Source organism: Triplophysa dalaica, chromosome 8, assembly GCF_015846415.1.
Source record: "Triplophysa dalaica isolate WHDGS20190420 chromosome 8, ASM1584641v1, whole genome shotgun sequence".
NCBI classification, from domain to species: Eukaryota; Metazoa; Chordata; class Actinopteri; order Cypriniformes; family Nemacheilidae; genus Triplophysa; species Triplophysa dalaica.
Genome location: NC_079549.1, coordinates 1,996,569 through 2,022,869, shown reverse-complemented (window position 1 = coordinate 2,022,869; position 26,301 = coordinate 1,996,569). Strand labels below are relative to the sequence as shown.

Genomic DNA, 26,301 nt, shown 5'->3' with positions numbered 1-26,301 from the left:
AAAGCCTCGATCATAAAAACATCCATCAGGACAAATCAGAAAACATCAATTAACAGCCAAACAGTAGGTTGATTCTTTGAGTTTAGAACGAGGACATTCATTTGCATCACATTTGCAAATGTGGACAGCACACAAGGGCTAAAGATAATATGTGGGATAAATCATTAAAATCAAGCAATCTACGTTTTCCTTTTCTTAAAGCATCACAACAGGTCTCCAAATCCTGACATGTGCTCACACTTATAAAACAACGCCATCAGAACAATTCCTGCAGAAAAGCTGGATTGAATTTCACACACTGTAATGAAATCAACCTTTACACACCACCACATCATAAACCTCTCTCTCTGTCTCTCTCGCTCACATCTTCTGATACTTCATCCATCATAAACATAAAACCATACCATCAGTCAAACGATTCTGGATTGTTCACAAACAAATGATATTAAAACAGCAAGCAAATTGCCACCCACATATGAACATTTTCTCATTATTGAACCCACTTCATGCCATCCCAGATACTGTATATGATTTCCTCTCTTCAGATGAACAAAATGCCATCATGTTGCCTTCTTATATAAAAAATATGTCCCAAAAAACACACAAAAGAATCCATCATTAAAACGACCCAAATGACTCTAGTGAGTTAATAAAGGTCAAATATGGTGGCACGTCAACTCTTTTTGGTCTTCACGTGTCTCATGACTAATTGTTATATCGTTGCTGTCAGACTGAAAGCTTATATCGCCAACTTCACAAAAAAAAGCATGCTTTGATCAACTAAACTTGGCTCTATACACTGCAGAAGGCTTTGTGAGAGATGTTTTTATGGCTCTTATGCTTTTTGTTGTCCTTATGTTTGACCCAATTGCTTCCATTGTTTCCCACCTCTGTAAGTCGCTTTAGATAAAAGCAACTGCTAAATGACTAAATGTAAATGTAATATACAGGAAATTTCTAAAAATAAAAACAACAAAAATGAGTACTCTAATGAGTTGGTTTCAGTCCAACAGCGATGATATGCATGTTTCAACACAGGACAGACACAAACAGATGATTTTCAACATTGGATTACTTTAACGGTAACTAAGCATTACTTTGATTTTAGTCGTTTTAAATTCATTTGTGAATGATGAATGTTTGTACTTTTTGGAAGCTCCAGAATAAACTAACAATGGCATTGTAAAATACAATTATTATTTGTGTTGAAATTATTATTAAGTTTTACTGTGATCTTTAGATACAAATGCTGCATGTGACAAAATATATACATCATTTTAATTTACTTAAATAATCTCTCAGTTCTGCTTTTCTCTCATATCAGTCTAATTATTCATCCTCTGAAGACAGAACACGGGAACCGCACCTGCCAACACACACAAAGACACACACACACTATGTGCTTCCCTTTGATCAATACCAGAGGACTCAATTCTCTCCAACCTCACCGCGCAAAGACCCCAAATGGAGGCTTGGATGATGGACCTCCCACCCGCTGGCTTCCAGATCAATAACCAGAGACGATGAAACTGCTGGAGCTTAGATGAAACACTCAGCGTCAACTCTCGAGCGGTGCCGATCCCTCAGAAAACCTGAAGGAACCTTCACACCCTGACCAAAACCTGAAGCAGATGGGTTCACGTGGCGATCCGGATCCTTTCATATACGCACGCCCGCTCCACGCGTTGGCAACGGGGGTCCGACGACTGCAAGGTCTGTCTGGCAGGAAGTGGGCTTTCTGTCCGATCTCTAATTGACAACATTGATCTTCTGGTTTCTTAAAAAGTGTTTGCAGCAAAACGATGGTCATAAAACCGGCAAGGAATAGATAATTCATGAGCACTTCCTTTCTTCTCTTAAAATGACACAAGTCATCTGTCTGTGCAATCCCTCATTGAGTCTGACACCAAAAACACCTGACGGAGATCAGACGGACTAAACACAATTACTCTTATGAAGGGTTATTAAAGGCCATTTAATGCTGAAATAGTTTTCTACAGCTGTTTATTTATATAAAATGTATTATATGTATTGCTGTGAAATGGTGTAATATTTTGCTGTCCTTGTTAAAGTATGACTTCTAGTCTATATTGTCACTCACCTTTGCCACATAAGCTTTGCTATACCACACGACAAACACGACTCAACTGACAGTATAACAGTGTTGTTTTTACATAAAATGTTTGCAAAATAAAACTATCATCTCTCTTCCTGTACTTCATCTATGGACCCGCCGCTCAGAACGACCGCTTTCTCTATCATTTTCCATAATAACATCATGATTTTGCTGTGAGGTTCAGCATTTAAAAATGCTTTCGATCATTCAGATGGCTTCGTTCCATCAGTGCCCTTCAACACATGCTTGAGTTTGAGAGAAGCTCTCTCTCTCTCTCTCAGTGTAGTGGTGATGTGGGTGGTTATGTTATATAACGTTATGTAAGGACACTGATGCTGAATCTCCATTTATGATGAATGAACGCAGACAGGAACTAGGAGCGAGAGTGCTTAGGCCAGGAACACTTAACTGATTCACAACCAGCATCATCCTCAAAACTCTCACATGCACAGAACGAAACAAACACTGTTACTGTAGCAGCACGCATCCTTATCTAAAGCATCATTAAAAAGATTTGAACCCTAAAGAAATGAATAGTGCTTCTGATAAATATGCTTGAAATTATTTAATTTCAAATGACATAAAAACCTCAGTTAAAATGACGGATCATGAGATTTGATCTACATTAATGGCATCTGTAACTTAAAACATTCAGTTAATAATATGCATTAATCCCAATGTGTGTCAGTACAAGGCCACATCCAACCCCTATAGATACACTGATGTGTCAAATATCTCGGAACGGTCAACATTTTAGTTGCTGCACAGCCTATTTTTGTAGAATATTAATATTCCATAAGAACTAAACTCATCATTACAGGTTTTTTAACTATGTTAACTTTCACTGACAAAAAACAACTTTAATTTTATGGGAAGAAAAAATATATATTTCTGGCACCCAAGCTGTTAGAAAATTAGTTTTTGTAAGTTTTTAGAACTTTTGTCAAAAACACATCGAGTTACAGGAAAAGACCGCAAATAAAAAAAAAGGGTATAGTGAATTTTACAGGAAAAACTGTTATTTAACAGAATGTGTCTTTTGTTGTATTGTGTTAGTTTATGAATTATAAGGATTGTGTCTAAACAACAGCATGCAACATCCAGTAAATGTGTTGAGTGTGAATATATGGGTTTTTTAACTTTTGTACAATGGCAATGTCCCTCTCTATGCACATGGTATGGAATAAATAAGCGTTAAATATTGAGTTTCTCATTCTGTGTTCTACAGCAAACTTTGAATTCTCAGGAAAATGTGAATTTGAAGTCACAAAGGGAAGTAAATGGCAGAATATTTGTATGGGTAGACGACTCCTTTAGTGAGATCAGATGTTGTTGTTTGTACTATGCAGCAGAGAACATGCTGTACTGTAATGAAGAACACACCGGTGTCTTTCTTCACCTCCATCTCTCTCTCTTTCCCATCTTTCTCTGTTCACTTCCTCTGGCTGTCACACTGTGTACTGCAGATCGATCGTATTACACAACTAAACTATATTCCCGTATCCCACGCATGACAGGACAGCACACACACACTCACACAAACAGTGATAATGACCCGTTAACTGCACATTAATAAGTTTTGAATGAAACAAAAGGCCAATCAGAGTTTAGTATTTAACAGAATCATGTAACAATAGTCTTTAAACAGGTCATATGCTTCATATGATAAAATGCCTTTCAGTTTCAGCCTTTCACTGAATGCAGTAAATCTCATTGAGTGTCCTTTACAAACTGGGTTAACTAAAGAAGTGTCTCAAACTCAAAACGTTAACATCTACTAATCACTAATGTAAATAAAGCAACTCAAACCACATACACAATAAATGAAGAGGTGATGGATTTAAAGAATGTGTGAAACAAGAGGCTGTAGTGTCAGTATTCAAACATTGACAGCTAATAATAACAACTCTATAAAAACTGTTCAACTTACTGGACAGTCCAAATAAAGAAACAGGATGTATTTTGTAAAGTAAAATAGTATACAAATCTACATAAGAATACAAAATAACCACAACGTGGAAAATAGTAAAAAAAACTGGGGTTTTTAAAATGACTGAATATTGGTTTATGCATCAGTCTGGTCAATCTATTGGTCTATTACTGGAGTACCTATAACATACGTATGATAAGACATTATATTAAAAGTGAAGAGCTTTACTCCCTCAGAAACACGTCGAGTGTGACACACATTCCCTGCGTGGATAAGCACGGCCTTTCCAGACCTCTGAACATCCTCCGTGATTTCTGGAGAACTTCTAAAAAAGCACCTTTACAGTCTGAATCATCCGAGCCGAAACCATTCGTCACACAACTCCTACACAACAAGCCTCTTCACTGATGCCGAGTGTTTATCTCTGTAAGTCACGCTCTCGGACCGGATCTAGACAGAGCGCTTTAAAATAGAAACTCAAGTGTAATTCGTGATTCATGAACGCACTGTGAAAAATTGCATAACTGTGACTGCAGTCCGTAAGTGAAAAATGAGGACGAGGGAAGAGAGTATTAATCAAACAGAATAATAAAATGATAAACATTTGAGTAAGGCCTCGAGGACATAAGAAAATAACACGTGAAAGATTGTTATGTTTTAAATGATGAAACTGTATAGTTTAAAATAAATATAACTTTTGGCCTGTTATGATTGTACACACTGAGTGCAGTATACTTGTATCTTTTGGTTTACTGATGCTGTTTTTAGCCATCTGATAATCTTCTAACAGGCCTAATGATGCTGAATAAACTCTCACTGCTGGATGCTGCCAAGTTACACGGCCGCACACTGTCATCCATCCAACAGCCAATCAGCTCTCAGACATTCGGTTCCTGCGGAGAGCTTTGTTCCCTATCAAGAAGAGATAACGTGAACGTTACTGTCTGTTAACCAGAAACGCTCTCTCTTTGTCTGTATGTGAACGTCTCACTGCGCGTCAAAAAACCAAAACAAAGTAGCTGATTGGTTCAATCGAAGCATTCTCAACCGATTCAAGTTAAGTTTCTGTCAATCAATTTTACACGCCAAATTAATTTTACACGCAGAAGAATCCCAAACGTTTTTTAAGTAAGGTGATGCATTTTAAGTAAGAAATGTGATTTAAATGTTAAATAAATACGTTATATTTGGCAGACTTATATTCATGTTGTATATGTCATCAGTTTGTGTGTTCTTTGAGGTTCTCATAATGCAGTCGAGTTGTTTTTTAGTGTGAACAACTATTAACACAAACTGATGAAAACCGTTCAGATGTTGGTACTTAAATACAGAAGTCAGTAAATGCTGCTCTATTGTCCAATATTTATAACTACTTAAATTAGAGCTTATGAGGGGATGTGATGTGTGCAGAATTCAGCCCATATTTCAACAGTCAACTAAACAGAACAGACAGTGATAAAAACATCGACTGCTAAGAAAAAAAGCGCACCTAATAGAATAAGAGTGTCTTACATGAGCACTCATGAAACATGTCCTCAATGTTCTCAATGTCCTACACCGACAGACTCTCGCTTCACTGCTGCTGGTGACCGGGAAAAACCAGGCCATGTTACACAAACATCAACTGATCCGGAAAGACATTTAGCTTGTGATGATGTGACGCTGAATCACAAGACTTTAGTGTAAAAGTACAATTCATATCTGACGCTTTAAAGTTAGAGAAAAAGATCCGGCAAATAAATTCAAGCATACTGAGCAATGTTACTGTATAAAACTGTTAATGGAGCAGTTAAAGGGACAGTTCAGCAAAAAATGAAGATTCTGTCATCACCCTCAAATTGTTTCAAATCTGAATAAATGTCTTCGTTCTGACGAACGCAAAGAAAGATATTTGGAAGAATGCTTATAACCAAACAGGTCCTGGCCCCCACTGACTCCAATAGAAGGAAAAAATGCTTTATGCTCTGTTAAACACAAAAGAAGATATTTTGAAGAATGTATGAATGCAAACAGTTACTGGTCTCAGTTCCATTGTGATTTTCCCCACTATGGTAGTTATCTCGAGGGTGAATAATTGACTCTTTTTTTTTTAAAGTTGTCCCTTTAAGAAGCTTCTATCAATTTTCCTCATTTTTGTTATGAAAGCATCTCTGATAGGTTTTGCAATAAATAACTCATCACAAGAAAAAATGTGTATTGTATTAAGGTTCAGTATACGCTTCAATAAAATGTACGTAATGTAATGTTGTAAACAATGTAGTAAAAGCAGCTTTGTGAAAAAGAAGTCGCCAATGTGATTAACATTGATGTATCTCTATTGGTAAATACCAAGACAATCTGCACGCCAAAACAAACATATTAATCATAACATTTATACCCTTGAAACGTCTTTTTCTCCCTGTGTTAATATACTGATTCAGGATCAGTGGTGAGCTGCTGTGACTTTAATCATCGCTGATTGTCTGATTACATTCATGAATAAACATGCAGATATATCCAGTCAGCTGCTTTTCATTCAAATCAAACACAGCTGCACGGCCGGACAAATCACACACGCACACTATCATCATCAAACACAATTTCAGAAATCTCACAATATACAAAACAATAGTCCCGACCCAAACTCACACCACTGGCTCGATGCTGACATTAACAAACTTTAAATAGCGCCATTGTATTTACATTCACAGAGAGGTCAACTCACATAGGTTTAATATTTCCACTTAACATTACAAGAAAGTCAAAAGAATTGAAGGACTGATTATGTTTCTTGTAAGATAAAATGATACTGATGAGAAATGCCGAAGTCATACGTGTTTTGTGAGCACCACAGCTCAATGTTCATAGCACTATTACCATGTCACAACACCACCAAAAATGAAGCGATTCCACGAACATTTCATCTACAAACAGAACAATTCTCATATGGTTTAGTTATCCTCTTCATTACACATGTCAATGTGAGAAATCTCAAAATCACCCAAATGGACAATTCTTGTTTTTATGGAATATTGTTTATTATACAGTAGATGATTTATCTGTGCATGCTGTTATTTTTTCAATCCATGTGCCCTCATGATCATTAACCAAAAAGATCTCCCCTTCAACAATGACAACTTTTCTTTTCATGACAGATGTCTTGGTGCACACTGGAGACTGTATTGACTGCTCAATGGTCTGGCTACTTACAATCCAATCAATTTCCGAAGGACGAAATCAAGTCTCGTCCCGCATTCGTCACAACAGCAGCGTGCGATGATGCTGAATCATACAGAACAATGACACGCTGCTTTTCCACATTTACGAAAGCAACTCAAAGAAAGTTCATGCTCTAGGTAAGAACAGAAACACAAATTCTCTGAGGTTTTCTTAAAAAGTAATAATTACAATGGCCTTAAAATAACATTTTAAGCAGTGTGTAACGTTGCTGTGTGCGAATGCCAAGTTGTAAAGCCGAAAGTAAACTAATAAGAAAGTTATTGGCTTGAGAAAAAAGGAGTCGACTCTGAATCACGCGAAAGAGTCGTCTGAATTTCAGCTCCGTGTCAGATTTGCATCGCTCGCTGTAATGTCCATCTATGTTCCATTCGTGACACCACGACGCAGTACGCGGTAAACCAATCACAGCTGACTAGACCATCTGACCAATCAGATCACACTAGGCTGACAGAAACGAGGGGATTAGACAGATGAATCCCCGAACGAGTCAGTCAATAAGTAAGATAATAAAAACCACCTACTGTTAGAAAATGAAAGTGTTTTTACACCTTGTTTGTACGTGAACTTACATGCTGGACACTCCATAAACAAAAGTAGGGCCTTACTCTTTAAAACTACAGCAACTAAAGGTAGTGACAACTAATCGTATGCAACATCATGACCCATGCTTGTTTTCCATCTCGTATCCTGCTAAACACAAACGCAACAAATAAAATGAGGTTAAGAATACCAATGACGTCTGGAGGAAGTCTGGTGCACAAGAGCATGATGGGACTGAGTGGTCATATTTCACAGCAGAAATCACATTCACTCGACTTGTAACCCAGCGGCACATGACCGAGGAGAAGGTTATCTGAGGGCAAAACTGGGAAAAGCATGCTAGGAAATCTGCATCTCACCCTCTCCTCCAGGTCCGGCTCTTTGCCATCGGGCACGTCTTTGGTGACGGGCGGCACTTTCTTCAGCGCTGGCTCGCGGTTCAGGGTGGTGTAGCCCACATGCTCGTATATGGGGTTGATGGTCATCTTCGATATGTATTCGGCAGCTTTGGTCTCGATATACAGCGTGATCAGACCGTCTGTTACCAGGTCGTGGATGGACTCGAAACGTTTCTCCCCGACGAAATGCTTCCCATCGTAAAAGAGACGGAAGTTTCGGGTCTGATTCCCAAAGCTGAGAGAAAAACCAAAAGAGAGAAAGACTGTGTTGGACCCAAGCGCTATAACAGACAGCTGCGAGACCATCCAGAGAGAAAACATGAACAGGGAATCACACACACACTTAACATCTAGGGCTGTATCATCTTTCTGTGATTGGGCTTTTAGTTTAGAGAGAATGAAGGCGGAAGATATCATATCCTGATCAATATGAAGACCGGATACTCTAATATACACACACACATGCACACACACCGTTCATAACACTTCATAGGGTTGAAACATTGGAGGTAACGGAAGAAACAAGAAATTAATTTATACTGTTTTTCATTATATAACCTTTTTATTGTATATGATTGAATGTATTCATGTACAAACACTCAAAGAATTTGTTCTGGATCAATATGAACGATCTCTTTGTAAGGTTCAGATTACAGTATCTATGATTTCTATTGGGTTAGGCAGTGTTCACACTTGACTCCTTTTTTGAAGCTGTAAGCGTCTATTTTACATTACAATATATGAAGTAAACCTTGTTTTCAAAAAGGTCGTAACGATTTTTTTAAAAGCCAGCGGAAGCACCTTTTTCACAGCTAACCAATGACAGAGACCCGTCGTTACCATAACAACATGCGAGGAACATGATTGGTCGAGAGGGCTCAAGCTCGAAAAAATTATAAAAAGTTTTGTATAAATGTAAGTTTAATTTTCACTTTCAATAACTTCTGATTGCATTTATAGGGAGAAATTTGTAATGTAGGTTTTAAATATGTGATTGGTTATTGCAAAGACGTTCTCAGTTTATAACTAAAATAGACTTTCGTTAAGCTGCTTATGAAGCCTGCCTGTCTGCCTTCGTGCACAAATACCATCTTTCGTAACCACAACGCTGCAAATGTTTTTTTTTACAAAACTGACCTTGTAAACTTTTTCCTGTCAAAAAAGAAGTCGAGTGTGAACACGGCCTTAGGGTGCATATCAGCTTATATTCCAAAACGTGTAGCCGTATGACTCTCCATATATAGAAATTGATATAATGATCTTACTGAATTTGAAACTATATCCGCATCAAACAATATATGATTTAGTTAAACATGACCAGACGTGGTAGTGTTGTTAGGAGTCACAGGACATGACATGTCAACTGAGCAGAGTTAATGTTTTATAATGCTGCTGGTTCCTGTTTGACTTTCATTACGATCCCATAGAGACAAAACCAGATGTACACACACACCCAAAATCAGATGCTTACAAGGTCAAACCTCCATCACACATGGACAACAACAACCACACACAAATTGTGTAAAGGAGTATTTCACAGTATTTTCTCACTTTCATGCCATCGCAGATGTAAATCACTTCCTTTCTTCGATTAAACAAAAACATGTCTGAAACGGTCATGTAAATCAAAATTTACACTCAACATTGCAACAATTTTATTTATGCTTTCTCTAGTTCTGTTCGGTTTTATTTTATTCAATTGGAAACAAGTCATACTGAAAAATGGACAGAGGCTGTTTCAAAGCAACATCATAAACAAACATTACTGCGGTCGATATTTTAATTGCAGACTCGATCGGGACAGATTACATGCATTGTTGCAGGGAGTGGGATGAAAAATCTACTTCAAGTCTAATCTCATTAAGACAGTGTCGCTGTGTGTCGATATTCTCTTGCTACGAGGTCTTCAGAAGGCGTTCCTTGCTTTGGTGGCTCTAGTAACATCTACAAACAAACCCTGCAGTAACTGTGATGAGAGATGGATGACACGAGCTCCGCTGCTTTGCTCCTATTGGTAGTCGCACATCATTTGCATAACGTTTGTGAAATCTCCACGTAGTTGCATCGCTAGAAAAGCCCACTTCCTGGATTATTTCACTGAGGGATGGATGTGCCATGGTGAGACACGTATGAAAGCCAACATGACGTAATGACAACATTTTACGACAAGTCCAAAAAGCGTGTGTGTGACATAAGGTTCCACCCACAATGACATGAAAACCTTAACGCTCAAAGTCCACCCCACATTTAAATACAACTGTAAAACCACGTCCACAGCGACATCATCACCGGTTGAATAATAGTTAAAAGTATACCTGCTCCAGTCTATTAAACATCTTTCAACCCCAGAGCGAACACTGTAAATCTTTGCCGTGAGTCTACTGTGCCTTTAGTTTCAGACACACAGACAACACACAGATGCTGAGAATGTGATGTCATTAGAGCCTGTTGGCAAAAGAGCTCTTTGATGTTAAAGCTCTTGAGCACAGAACAGACGCTGTTCTCCGAGGAACCACATGCCTGAGGAACAGCACTACACACACAGAGAATTGGACTGGAAAGCCGGCACGTGTGGTGTGTAGCAGTGTGTGTCCGTCTGCTCAAGTGAGCAGATTAAAGGGATTACCTCCACAATTTCAGTCTCCGACACACACACACACACGTTTTCATGATGAGGACTTCCATTGTTTTAACAGCGAGCTGAAATTTCCTCTAATATAAAACTAATGCACACTGAAATTATTTTAAATTTTATTAGCAGCACATTTTTTATGACGTTTATTAATCCGTTATTCTCAGAGGGGCACTGACGGGTCTCCAAAATGTAAATGTAGACTTCGGGCTTTACGGCTCTTGTGGGGATCATTTAATAACTTATACAAAACATCATTTCATAATATTGTAAAATCGACGTAAAATATAAGCTTTTTTATACTGTGACACTGATGTACGAAACTGGTTCATGTAGTTCTGTTAAATTAAACTTGTATTTTCCATTCAATTTTATTTATTTCAATGTTTGGCAGAAGTGATGGATTGTTCAATGTTGCCAAAGAGAAGCCTAACTGCACGACGGTTCACTTATTTTTTGCAAGAAATAAACAGCCAATGTTTTACTTATTTCAAAGATAGACACAAAACCCGATCCTTAGTTTTGTGCTGGGAACATACAAAAATACAAACTATGTGTAAATAGATTTTTGTTTGTCATCAATCACATAAATCACATTTTTAGGAAGAGTAGCACAACTCTCTGGAGTCATATATGTGATATTGTTTCAAATACAACTTCAAATAAATGTATAAAGTACACTTTGGTGTTGTGCAGTAACTGAAAGCTGGTGGAAAATACTGATGAAATGTACCGTAGAGCTAAGGTGTATGTGCCGGGCTGTCTCTGACTCTCTCTGATCAGATAACTTCCCTCGGCCACACTGAGGAGCTGGTCTGCGTCCTCTCTGGAGATCATCCCATGATACCTTCACAAGGAAACAATCAGAAACAAAACATCTCAAACAAAATTGGACTACAGTTTGGTACCATGTATTTCTATACAGTCTGATAACACACATTAACCTAGAAGATACTCACTCTCGTCCATAGTATTTGGGCCGGTTTTCCACCTGTGGAGAGAAGAGATATCAATAGAAATAATACAATTACAACACAATCAAAAACGTCATCTGGAGAACACACATCACCACCACGGAATTATACAGTTCTATCTGCATTCTGAGCCGTTTTGAGATATTGAGCTTCAACGTTTTTGCATTTAATTTGACCTAACCTATTTCTTGTTTAAAAACGTGTAAACAAAGTGTACACAACATAAACAAATACGTGTGATATTAATGCCAGACAGAACATTGTCATTTCAAGGCAGCAGTGTTTGGTGTAACTAGTAACTAAGTAATTTGTTTCTGTAATATAATTACTTTCCCCATGAAAAAGTAAAGTACTCTTATTTTTTCTGTATTTAATTACAGTTGATATAGTTTATTTACATGAATTATAAGTCGTTTCATGTCTATCCTTGAATCACTTAACTAATCAATGTTGATATAGGATATAGAAAGTAATTAGTAATTAAACACCTTTGGAGAGAGTCATTTGTATAGTTATCTTTTAACACTATTGAATTTGTAAATAAGAAACTAGTCATTCATTTCTTTTTCATAGTTAATTTTAGGCCATTGCACATCAAGTGGGAAACTTGCGTCCGAAACTTCTGCACTTTAAAAATAAATACGACCTCACTTTGTGTCAATCACACGTGATTTTTTCCTTCGTCAGAAAATAATCGGACTGGGTTTGATTTTCTGCGTTTTTCGCATCCGTAGCAAGCATTTTGAGAGGTGTTTTGACAGTTCGGAGACACCGTACAAACCAGCGGCAAATACGAAAAAACGTATACAAAAATTTCGGTAACTATTTGCCCAGCACTGGTGAATACATCATCAGGGTCTGGATGTCATAACCTTCTATAACCAACAACTTTAACAATATCTTCTGGTTGTAAAACTCCATGAAGCACACAACACCTGTATGATAGATGAACTAAATGAATGCATTAATAGGCTACTGATGTAAAGAAACACAAGCAAATGTACAGATGTACAAAATAATGTCCAACAGAGCGATCCAGATTTTTCTACAAATATCAATCTGAGGTGAAATTATGTATGAAGAAAGAGAATATGGAATTATGGAGCTTTGCTGACATTCAAAAGGAAACAGCAGCATCTTTTGGATGCATGTCCGTTGGTGACATTTAACCCATGTTTCCACAATAGCAGCTAAAAACACCCAAGCTGAACAGATACATTAACATAACAAACCCCACAACACACTCCTGAAGATTAACCCTGAGCGAGAGAGAGAGACACGAGAGAGATGAAGAGAACTAAAGCAGATTGACTCATTTAGAAAGCATCTAGCAGCTTTGTATTCACAATACACTCTCATCGTCTCATCGCCCCTTCCCCCAGCCTCTCTCTCTCTTCAATGTATCCCAGTGAACACAGACGCGGGGCAGAAGGATGTAATGTACGTACAGTATGTGTTTGAGCAGCTTCAAAAACAACCAAAACAAAGAAAAGACATGCTATAACATTTACAAAAAAACAATAAGAAGCACACTCCCCTCAAATAGTCTATTTGACAACACTAGTGTTTTCTATCGTGATGAAACATACAATCCAGACGACGAGAAGTGTCAGTGAATGATAGAGTGCTGCTGGGTTAATGGGATGGAATAACACGCGTTTCCTGATGAGAACACATGCAGCAAAGGGTCTTGTGAAGCGAGGTTGGGTGTCATTGTGTGTGTGTGCTGGAGGTGAGATGACCGACAGGGTAATAAAATCAGCTAATGAGGGGAATCAGCAACACTGTACAGCCGATCAATCACTGAAAGCCTGAGTTTAACAATCACACACCACACACACACGTGTGTGCTGAGCGTGCACTTATGTTGAAGGCATGTGATTTTGTCTGGGGTTTTCTATCAGCTGCCCCAAATGACCCAATCCCAGAGAAATGAAAAAGATGTTGCTTGTTGGGTCCAAATAATAATATGTAACCCTATTAACAAAGTTCATTTTTTTAAAGGATTCTCCACGTGTAATTTTGTTCTGCTGAAATCATCGAGCCACTATGGCTCAAAATGGACAGATGTTATTTTCAAAGGGGTTTCTTAAATATGTTCCCATACATACCATTGGTTGGCCAGGCATGCAGCGCTCACACCATTGGCTGAGGCAGAAGACAACTTCATGCATGATTCACTGTCAGCCATAATTCATTATTTGTGAACACACAAATCTGTCTGATAACAGGGTGATTCTCACCAAATCCTGGTTTCCACAATGTCAAATGTGTTTTTTTTAACTTGCATCATCAACTTGTCTTTTTGGGCATTAAAAATGGTCTGACATGGTTGAAAACATTCATTTGAAAACGATTTTGAACATTGTTTTCAAAATAATATGAAGAAAAAATAATTAGAGTTCACTCTTAAAAAAACATGCTTCAAAATGAAGAGTTTGGTAACAAAATGAAAGGCCTCAAAAATCATCTTTTTTATTATGTTATCATGTTTTTATTGTGTTTAATTGTGTAAGTTAGCTGGGGTTTTTTTTTGTTATTATGGGTTAAATCAAAACAAACCAACTGAGTTTGATTGATATTAATTGGAATGCACAATAAACAATTTTTACTTAAATTTAATTATTCTAATTTTGGAACCAAACTCTTCAAATGTTCTTTAATGCCATAGAAGAGGATTTTTGATTCCACAAAGAACCTTTAACATCTGAAGAAGCATTCTGTTTCACAAAAGGTTCTGAAGATTATAAAAAAGTAAGAAATGGTATCGCTGTTAAGGAACCTTTTAGGCACTTTTATTTTTAAGAGAGTAACAGCCTAAACATTTCAATAACAAATGTTTTAGGGTTAATGTACAGGCAGACGGTTGTTATCACACTAGAAGCCCAAAGTCAGTGTGATCTTGTATCACTTTTATCAGACTGAAGGGGTTTATTTCACTGTTTGTACATAATCCGGCTTATTACACGCCACGGCTACTTGCCACATGAGAAAAAAATAGACCCGAAATGTGAATTTGAAGTATTTTACTTGCAAATTTTTACCGAATGCAGACCTCCCACAAAGAAAATCCGTTTACTTTCGATTTTATGATAAGAAATGACGTTCAAATGTCACGAACAGGCAATTTGATTGTATCATTTGTAAATATAAGTTAAAATTATAAGACATTTTATATGTAAAAAGAAAACCTGTTAAAATGATTCGGTACACCCGGGTTACCGTGTGTTATTAGTTTTGAGCGGTTGTTATTCTGGGAATAACAAACCTGCAAAGGTTGTGACTGGCTAATCAGAATCAAGCATTCTAATGAGTCGTTTAATAAAAAAAAAGAGAAGAAATGATGACTAAAATAAAGGTGCAATAGAGGAACCAATGCAGGAAGAAAGGTTCTTCAGATATCAAAGGTTCTTTCTACAACCATTTAGACAGAAAAGGTTATTCTATTAGATCATGAAGCACCTTGATCAGACAGAGTTTAATTCTGTGGCTGTGTAGACAACGCTCCAGAAACAAATTTGAGTTAAGTGCCAGTTTATTGTAATTTCCCGGTCCTGTGGCCTTCTCTCCTCCCCTAGCGCTACCTGTATCTCTCTACCTCCAAAATAAAAGGTGAACAAAGAGAAAATAAATGAGTTTTAATCAACGGACAATGATGTGGAGATGTAACTGATGGTAACACAAGACTATGAAGTTACTCAAGTGAGTGAAAATGTCCTCACGCTCCGCCGCGGAGAAATGAAACATCCAGGGAGTACCTTTTGCCATCTCAGTGTGGACAGATGGTCAAATGGGCGAGGAAAAGATGAGTTATCCAATAATAATGCATCAGTCTGCACAAGGCAATGGTGTAATGATGTAGTGATGAGTGTGGAGGTGTGGCCACTGATCTGCATGTTATGAATAAAATGAAAAATTGGGGGCTGTTTGAAGAGGATTATACAGTGTTAAACCTCTTGCCAGAATAACCCCTCCACAGAAACAGATAAGTGGCCAGCAGCCCAGAGCAAGAAAACGGCCCGGAACGAATCCTTAAGAAGCTCTTGAGATAAACATGAAGAGCGACGGGCATCTGTTTAATGTTAATCCCGCACTAATTATGAAGAGGTCCGGTCAGCGGGGGAACGGGGGGATACCTGCTGAATCCTGCTAACAGCAGGAGACATAAGACATAACCCACAGTCAGCACATCAACATCCTATTGAAATTCCCTCCACAGACACGGCCGTCTGCGTCTCTACAGTTACTGATGCACTTGTTCTTTATCATTCAAAGAGAACATCACAATAAAACACACACACACACACACACACACACACTGTAACACATGTACAAAATGACGGCTGATGCATATTAAGGGATCACAACACATGCGGTTGAAATATCTCTGATACACTGCTCATAAACGGTTTATGTTCAGACCAATAATCTATATGTCTGGAAATATTCATGTATATTTTGCCAGTTGTTTGCATTCAGGAAAACACAAGTTCTATATTAACTGAGAAATCAGGCATGGATCACATTTTTATTACTGTAAGATAAACAAGTCTTTGTTTTTAAAAATTATTTAACTTGACAGGGATATATTCTGTATCACCTTTGTGCAAGTTTTCCTAAATCGTATTGCACTTTAAAAAACAAAACAGCATAAAATCTCATTAGAATCACAATTGAAGAACTAGTTTAAAACACACACACACACACACACAAAATCAAAACGTCTAGACACATTACACTAATGGATATTGGGGGAAATGTGCTTAATTGTAATGACAAAAATGCCACACTAAAAAAATCTAATATAGGCTTCATTTTCGTAAGAATATTTAATTTTCGTCTTTTTATTAGGGGTGACCTTGAGATATGAGGTATATTTATACAAAGATATAGGTTAAAAAAGACTACCGTAAACGGTGACCATTAGACCTCATAATTAATATTCATCAGTTAAGATGGCAGAAAATGGCAGACAGGGCAATGAGTTTAAATGTTTCGCCCCAGAGGGGGTAATTTTGCTCCCATATCTAAAGCAGAGATGGACCAAAGGCGTTTTCCTGCAGAAATACACGAGTATGATACAGATGAATAATTCAAACCAGTATCTCACGCTTTAATTAAAGCCGCTATCTCTCCGGCTAATCGAGGAGCGCTGCCGTGAGTGTGTGTGTGGGGGGGATTCTGTACCGCTTGCGTCTGCTGTGTTTATATTGTATACTGTGCCTCTGGAGACTACTGCCAGTCTAGACCATAACGCAATAAAAAAATGCATTTGTAATTCAATGAAGACGGTTGACCTAAATAATATTCTGGTTGATCTTTAACCATTTACTCGATAAAACAATATCAACAAACTACATGAACTGGGAGCCATAACTGAATGAACTACTGAAATGCCTTAATATAATGTTTATAGGTACGTTGAACAGTTTAATATTTGTTGATTCGTACTATTTATATAAATTATTCATTTTCAATTCAACACAAGCATTGGAAACCAGTGTAATAAGGGTGCTGTATATGTGCTGCCAGACAGCTCAGAAAGCACAAGTCTTTTTTTGGCCTGCACTCAAATCCATTTGCCACTGGGTTGTATTCAGACATTCCAAGGATTGGCGTCTGGCAAACCTTTCCAATCTCCATAAAATGAAAACTTCACCAGTACTCAAAAACAACCCGACAGGGCCAAATAGCCACATAAATAACACTGGGATAACAGGTTTTGAATAAAGAAATACAGAATAAAAACAGATGTATTATTATATAAACCTATGGATCTCAAAACTAAAGCTACTCCAGTGGGCCTGTGAAGATATTATCATCTTTCTGACTGTTAACAAATTTGCAATTTAAAACTATAGATTTTTAGGTAGCAGATTATTTTCATTTTTTTATTCCTGTGTCTGAAATAGCACATTTCACTATACATAGTGTGCAAAAGAGTTGAGAAGCGGCTAAATTCATGCTATAAAATAAATTTCAATTTGACCTGGTTTCTTTCAAACGAAAGTGATATAGCTACCAAGAAACATATTTCTCATAGTTACATTTTATTTGCTGAACAATACATAATTCAATTATTTTCATGGTTGTTCTTAGTACACTATTGGTGAGCAAAAGAAAGGGCCACGTAAAATGAAAACAGGACAGATGCAGTATGTTAGAATGATTGTATTCACCCACACATACGATATAAAACATACTAAATTAACGTTAAGGTACTTCATTTTATCCAGTATGTACCGTAATAGTATGCAGAATCTGTTTCGTTGTCATTGTCACTCACCTCAGATATGCAGGTGACTCTGCGTGGATGTGGCGCCTCCTGCTGGAGCTGATACACTATTACAACAACACAGGAGAATCGTTTCAGAGGGATCTCATAAATTATAATAAAAAATTAAATCATACATCATCATATCCAATTGTGTATTCTATATAGTTTAGCACGTCTGGATGAGACTTTTGTATTTATTCTACTCTTCAGACTGGATCATGTTAGCAGGCATATGTGCAACTTGTAATAAAGTACTATTTGCACAACGCTATATTAAAAATAAAAATAAATACTTACAATAGGACTTCCACACAGGGGGTCGGTACTCATCATTATCTGAAAGAAGAAAAGAGAGATTATTTAACACAATGCCATATAAAAATGCTATTCATCATAAACGTCATATTTGCTTACACATCTTAAAATAACGTGTTGAGTTTACCTTACTTTAGTCTAAGCAGTGTATATCTTATCAAACACAGATATTTTTATTTACACCTTTATTGTACACAATAAATGTTTATTAAAGCCAAAGCAAACAGCACCAGTATGGCTCACATGTCAACTTTGTGTTATCATAGTTTGTGTACTGATGGTGTGACACTGCCCTCTGCTGGACAATACAAAACATGTAAGTATGTCTTCATTGGTTTAAAACTCTTTCACTTTGTTTACCTACAAAACTGTTGTAAAACTATTATTTGCCAATAAAAGCTTAAGGAAACAAATATTAAAGAATGTTACACGTGCATCCACAAAATCGTCCATCCTCACCAAATAGGGTCGCAGGGGTACTGAAGACTATCCCAGCATATCATGGGCCATAGGATGGGAATCATCTTGGACCGGGTCCATAAATTACATATAGTATATTTATAAAATGGTAAAGCGGTCCTTTAGAACAGTAATATACGTACTGTTAAGGTACATATTTGTATCAATTATGAACAGTTGTTCCTTTGGGCCACGCCGGTTTATACCACGATAAATGGTTTTATATCATCTAGAGGTATTTCAGAGTTCTTAAATTGTAGTGATTGGGTTTATAAAATGAATAAATATTGCTGGTGGTCAGATCACAAAATCCAGCCGAACACTTCTGCACGATCTAACTATACATACTCAATAAAAAAGTATGCTATATGCATATTCATTCAGCACAAAGGCGTGTTTAAACATGAGTTTGCTATGATTTTGTGAGCTGACAATCAATAATATTTGTTCATTTTATAAGTGCCAGAAGTAATTTCTTAATCTGTCATTCCGTAACCAAATCTAAAGCGCTCAGAAACATTTCCACATGATATAAAACCCATCAGCGTGATCTCAATCTTAGTTGTTGGACATAAAAAATATAATAAAACCACACTTCCATAACTAAATAATAACCAATTTACACACCATTCATTTAACATGGTGCATCAGAATAATTGAGCTGCTAAAGCATATGTACCACATGTACAGGAACTGACAGCGAGATGCAGATGTCTCTTCGATGTGTTCATTCTAGGATTAATGAACGCTAGCAGGAAAACACTGTTGCAAGACCCAGCAGTAAGCACTTCATGAACAATAGAACAGAGAGAGAGGGAGAGGCCCTTCAGATTACTACAGTCTTTAAAAAGCCTTCGCCCCCCTCCATATACTGCAGCCCACTCATTACACTAACTCACTCTCACTCTCTGAGCACACCTTCCTCTTCCTTTCACAGAAAAAACCCATGAAATCTATTGTTTCTTACATAAAAGTGCTACCAAGCATAGAGCATTTTAATATATTCAATACAGAAAATATCATCAAAAATGCTGCAAGGGTCTGTAGACACTTCTGTTTGAAACGTTAATGATTTTGTCAACAATATATCTTTATTCTAACAGGCACACGAGGCCTTTCGTCACTCGTTATCTTTGCGTCTATGATTCAGCATTAAATATTAATAGAAAACGTCTGCTTCCTTATCCAAAGATAAAGAGTTCCAGGGAAGCGCGCACATTTCTTCTCCCTCACCAACAAGTGTCTGAGACTGTGTGCTTTGAAGGATCCCACATTAATGTGTATGTGTAACATTTGTGTGTGTGATGATATCTAGAGCAGTCTGGTTTAATGATTGGTTATCTGTTGTCATGGCCATCTTAAATATGTATAATTTATCTGACGCGAGAATCTGTTTTGACCATTGCGACAAACAAAGCAAACACCGAGGACGACACAAAGAAAATAAAACCTTATATCTGAATTTCATTGCAATAACAATCATTTTAGACTGCGATATGAAATCTGTTATTTTTGAAACATGAAATATATTGATGTCATCATTTAGAAACATGACACGCGACACGTTTAACCACAACACGCACGCACCAATGAAAACATGATACATTGTGTACATGCGGTGTTACAATGTTACGCACACTAATGGCAATAGCGGTCTCTTTAATGTGTCCTTCATGTGTGTTTATACATACAAACCGCGATCTCTAACTCATGTCGATTTGCAAACTCCAAATAAAAGCGATCACATGAGATCGACTCACCAAACACATGGATGGCCATTGCAGAGATCCGGTGGACAAAGGTTTTAACAACACACTCGATGTTCTTCTGTCCACGATTATTCCATGAGGAACGAGTCTGATATTCGCCGAAAACGCGACAATGTCACGTGCACTTTCAACGCAACTGGTCTTGTTTAATTGTCTAACGCGACAGTCCAGCACAAACGATGAGTAATCTGCCGTCACAAGCTGTTGCCGAGCAACTTTGATCCCTGACTAACAGCGAGGATTCAAGCGCGAGCGCACAAGATCTCACGCGCATTCGCGCATTTATCAGAGAGGAGATCTGTTTCAGGTCTTTTGCAGATTCAGTCCGACCATTTCTTTAGCACTTTCCGTCGGCTAAAGCTCTGATTCACTCCTTACATCCCAACACTGAAGTCGCCATCTTGTGTGAGCACATGACCCACATGATCCACACACGCGCTCATCTCCAGGGGCCGCAGCCTCCTCACGCCCGTTACTATGGAGACCTCTCCTATCAGTGATGCTGTTCATGCTATAAATAATAGACTTGGAAACCTCAAAACCTGCTACTGTATTTAATGCGTTGTGGGTAAATGGTGTTTGGTTCTAAACGTGGGCAAAATTCAACTTGAAACTATCGTGTATTTTTTGTATATTTGAAAAATGTGCACTGTGTGAACAGCATGGACATTTATTTTTAACACATGTACTTTGTGTCCTATAAATTATCAGATTGATTCATTTTAGCTTATTTTAGTGCTTTGCTGTCATATGGAGATTTGTATTAAGAGACGCAGTTTAAAGTCATTTCATATTTAAAATAAATGATTGTTCTGCATGGCCCACATTTTTGTAAAGTATGACTTAAACATGCTTAAAAGCTTCATCAAAAGATATTTTTTTATGTAATGATGTATGATTATATCAGAACAATTTTGTAAAACAGTGACCTCAAGATCTTTATAACTTTGTTCAACTCGTCTTAATAGTATTTAATTATGTTAGGTTTTTTTTAGAACTAACCTGTTTCTTTTTTAAATTAAAGTTTATCAATTGGCCACAAAGTAATTTTTACTGTTGGACGTCACTTATCTATTAGCTTTAATGTTCTTTTTAATAAAGAGACATTCTTATAATTAATTAAAAGTATAGAGCCCTGGAAAAAAGAGACTATTTTAAAGGTCCCAGTCTTTGGCTATTTTAGAGGCTTTGATAATGTTTTTTGGCTGTTTTACAATGGGTGTCATGTTTCTAAGAAAAATAACGCTTTATATTTGATATATTTCAAGTCTATTATTCATCGCTGTCCCACTTCTACCAAAACGACTGGATTTCTTTCGGTCTATATAAAGTCCCTACTTTCGAAACACTCTGATTGGTAAAGCTGACCAGGTCTTTCGTGATTGACATCCGCTTCTCAGGCTGTTGTGATTGGTCGGAGCCCCTCTAAATTGACGTGGATTCATAAGCTTTGGCTTTTTCAATAAACAGTAGCAATACGGGCAACTTCACTTTATCATTTAAAAACATGTGGGTTGCTCGAAGTGTAACGTAGGTCTGCTAGTACATGTGCAAACGTCAATCTTTGTTAGAGATCCCAAATTTTTCCTACTATGACGAGGGAAATAACACAGTACCTAATGGCATCAGTTATATTACTTAATACTAATAACAGAAGGGTTAGTTTTGCTTTTTTATATTGAACCCGAGTTGGATGATAAAACAAGCAGATTGACTAGGAGACTGCAAACAGGACGTCAGAGGACGTTTCATAGAAGTGTTTTAGAGGTATGCGCACACACACACACAATATTAGTGTATTACACAGACCAGCTTTACAGACCGAACACTGCTCCAGCGCCTCTTCCTCTTCTCTAAGTAAGGCCCCGCCCTTTTTTGGCGTATTCCTTTTGGGGGAGGTTATTAAAAGCACACGGAATAGTGACATCATGTACCCGGGAAGTAAAGGGCTGTAGTCCGATCCAGCCGTTCTCTGTAGTCCTTAAAAAGTGAATTATGTTAAAGACAATATCTCGTGTGGCACTGAACTTTGAGCTTTATCATTTATCAGGTATTATTTATGCTCTTACAGCAACATTATACACTAACTTAAGGTTGAAAAATGGGATCGCGGGGAACGTCTTTAAAGATTATTTTCAGTTTTCTGAATTCTCCATTTATTGGTATGTGTTTAGGTAAAACGATTATATTTATATTATTCTGTGCACTAAGAACAATATGTCTCTCAAATTTCAAATAAAAATATGTTTTCTATTTGCATTTATTTGCGGGGAAAAAAATGGAGAAACTGGTGAAAATAACAGAAATATGCTCTATATTTTTTCAGAACACAAATAGGCTACTTCAAGGAAAAACATGTTCATGTTCAGTAATATTTCCACATGTATTTAGGAAAAAGTTTTAAAACAGTATGTTATAACCTTGATTTTGATGACAGTTTTCATGTGTCTTGTCATGCTGTCAGTCTTTCACATTGTTGTTGGGTGACTTTATGTCACTCATGAGGTTTCATGTAGTTAAAATTCAACAGACACTGGACTGGAATGAACACAATACATCTAGAAATGCTGCTTAAATTAAAATTTAGAATGGTCCCTTATTTTTCTTCCCGAGACTGTATGTCTCAACCTTTATCTAGTGAGAAAATTAATGTAATGTTTTCAATCTTTAATTTCCTGAAGGAAACAAAGTTTATACTGAGCATCTAAAACATAAGGTGCTCAAAAGGTTCTTCACAGCGATGCCATAAAAGCACCAGTTTTGGTTCCACAAAGAACCATCTGACCTTTTTATAATCTGAAGAACCTTTTTCGCCACTAAGAACCTATTGCTAAACAGAAAGGTTCTTCAGATGTTAATGGTTCTTTATGGATCCAAAAGGTTCCTCAATGGCATTAAATTCATTTGAAGCACATTTTTAACGAGTGTGTGATGTGTCAAAAACACAACAGAGCAGCTTCAGAAAGGTTTAACTGGGTTTAAACAAAATCTCCAATATCCCCAGATTGTTATTGTGTTTTTCTTACGTGCAGGAGTGCACACGCTACAGGAAGTTCAGACAATAGTCACCAGCAGAGGACATGAGCTGCTCACACCACATTCATTGTTCGGCTCTCATTTCCGTCTCTCGAATAAAAAGTGAATATACCGTCTTGCGGATTATTACAAGATGAAAATAGTGTGTCTCGTATAAAGGGTTATGAGATAAAGGGTTATTTTCAATACTGAGTATCTCAAAAAGAACAGAATGTCATATTGTATTAAACTATATATGATCTGGTCAGAAATATGAAATGTCAACTGGATGACATTGTATAGTGGAAACTGGTCGGGAAACAACCTCCTGAGCTTCATTTATGCAAAGGGACATTTCACTAAAAAATCTATATGACTCTGTTTTCCAAGGAAAGGTGTAAACACAAGTCTGAAGGCAGAAACATGCTTGAATATGACACTGGCAGCCTCACCACAGATGCTTTTATTCAGACAAACTAAAAGGTCATTGACTTCACACTAAGATCAGCGTTCCACAGCCCTGATCTGCTCAGTCACTGCATGCTTGACCAAACACGATGAGGAGTGAACGCCAGCAACACAGAGATGCAATAATTTAGATAGATAAAAGCTAGATATTGTCAGGGATGTGTGTAACCTCACAAACACACAAACTGTGACTGAAGTGACTGTGAAATTGTGACTAGGTCCTCTATGATTCACGAGGAACACAAACAAAAATATATTTCACTAACACAGATGAGATTTTTCAGTAGGTTGACAGTCTGACAGATGAACACTTTTCTATTCCACGAGACCACATCAGCTGACAATGCAGAGGTATGCAGAAAATAAAAAATAAAGAATAAAGTAACGTTTTACATTTCTCACATGATTGCATTTTTTTTCTATTTGTTGCACTCTTGCTCTAATAACAAATAATCTTACAAGTTAGACTGTTCATTGAATGTCTTCCAAATTCCATAGATGCCAAATTTAAGCAGTCTATAATAAATAGTGCGAGTGGTGTGCTCATATTGAAAATTCCAACAAGATGAAGTGCAGTTCAGATACTGCATGATACACTGAGGTTGCGTCCCAAATTGCGCTTTTACGCACTATTCTACACCATTTTGTAGTATAATTAGTGTGAGCAGCACGTTCAGATTGAAAATCCTCAAAAAAGAAGTGCACTGTAAGTACCCGGATGATGCACTTTTTTTCGACCCAAAATATGAAGTGTGGAACTGTGGACACTTCACGCTCTTAACGTCGCAGTTTCGTTGACGTAGCAGAAGAGAGGCGGGGCTATCAGACGCTGTATATAAAAAGTATATTTTTATTCACACGCATTGTGGCGTGGGACGTCATTGGCGCTCGTCTTGGAAACCGATATACTTCCGGCTAGTATTAAACCGTTTAGTATTCCATTTGGGGGCGATACTACTCTTCTGAAATTCATATACTAGATGGTAGAGTGCATAGTGATGAGTTTAAGTGCGTAGTGTATAGTACGTCATTTGGGTCACAGTTTGAGGCTGCGTCCTTATACCCCCTTGCGGTCTTGGCCAATGTCTTAAAAATGCAAAAGTGCAGTGCCCTTTACCCACACTAAACCCATGCTATCTTGAATACTACTTCCAACAAGTGTTGCCAACTCTTTTCAATGGAAAGTAGCGTAGGCCTCCCCGAAAAGCCGCTAAATGTCGCCACATGCTAATTTGCATATCAGCGACGTCATCACGTAGCCTCTGACAAGCTAAGCGCTTCAGGTCTGCTTCACATCTCTACTCTCTGAGCTGTCGTATGAAGTATTATATTAAAACAATTCACCCAAATGCACAATAAAGTTATCTTAAGTTCTATAATTTTTTTATACTAAATTATTTTTGTGTTTCTGTTTGCAGAGAACAAAACAACGTTGTAGTGAGTGAACTGGACCCCTTAAAACTACACACCAGCAGTGATTTTCATCGAACAGCTAAATTTCATCAGGTCTGTAATCATAAATGCTCAAATAAGGTCAATAAGTGATTAGTTCTTGGAAACACTGTTTGTAGATGCAAACTGCGAAGATGTTGCTGAAACCTTTCAAAGTTATTAATTACTTTTTAAGGTTATCTATTTATTCTATGTTTGGCTAACATGTTTTATTTTTGGGTGGGGGGTTTGGGGTACAGCTGCTTTGATACAATTGCCTACAAAAAGGGCGCTATAAAAAATAATCTGAATTGACTATATAATTACACATTACATGTAATGTCGTAAAACTTAATTTTATCAGTGGAAACTCCAGGGTTATGAATTTTGTAACACTGCTTTTTATCACATAATAAGAAAAAACACATTAATTAACTAATAATAATGTAAAATGTTTGCAGTTCCTAGTGTGTCCTCTCGGGTTAGAATAGAAATACTACATGCTCACTTGGAAAAATCACGCCCACTAACACTTGGGCCAAAAACAGGAAACACGTCATGAAAGTAGTCAAGTGCAAAGATCACAAGTGGGTATTTGAACGCAGCCTAAAACTCAAACAGACAAAAAAAGTGTAACTCTGGGCACTTGAAGTATTCAAAGGTTGCAATTTTGCTATGTAGCAGACGAGATTAGGGGCTATAACCACAAACACAGTTTAACAGACTGTTTTTATAATGTGTGAGCAAAGTTCGCCTGA

General features: G+C 37.3%; 1 protein-coding gene across 1 annotated transcript in view; it reads right to left on the bottom strand.

Annotated features, from left to right (window-relative positions):
• chn1 (chimerin 1) overlaps window positions 1-21,033 on the bottom strand; it is a 32,997-nt gene extending 11,964 nt beyond the window's left edge. The window contains exons 1-6 of the mRNA XM_056754952.1: window positions 20,621-21,033; window positions 18,384-18,422; window positions 18,096-18,151; window positions 11,795-11,826; window positions 11,569-11,682; window positions 8,165-8,438 (exon numbers count right to left, since the gene is read on the bottom strand). Coding sequence (XP_056610930.1) covers window positions 8,165-8,438; window positions 11,569-11,682; window positions 11,795-11,826; window positions 18,096-18,151; window positions 18,384-18,422; window positions 20,621-20,639 — 534 coding nt within the window. The 5' untranslated portion in view covers window positions 20,640-21,033. The remainder of the gene's footprint in view (window positions 1-8,164; window positions 8,439-11,568; window positions 11,683-11,794; window positions 11,827-18,095; window positions 18,152-18,383; window positions 18,423-20,620) is intronic.
• Window positions 21,034-26,301: the final 5,268 nt, after the last annotated feature.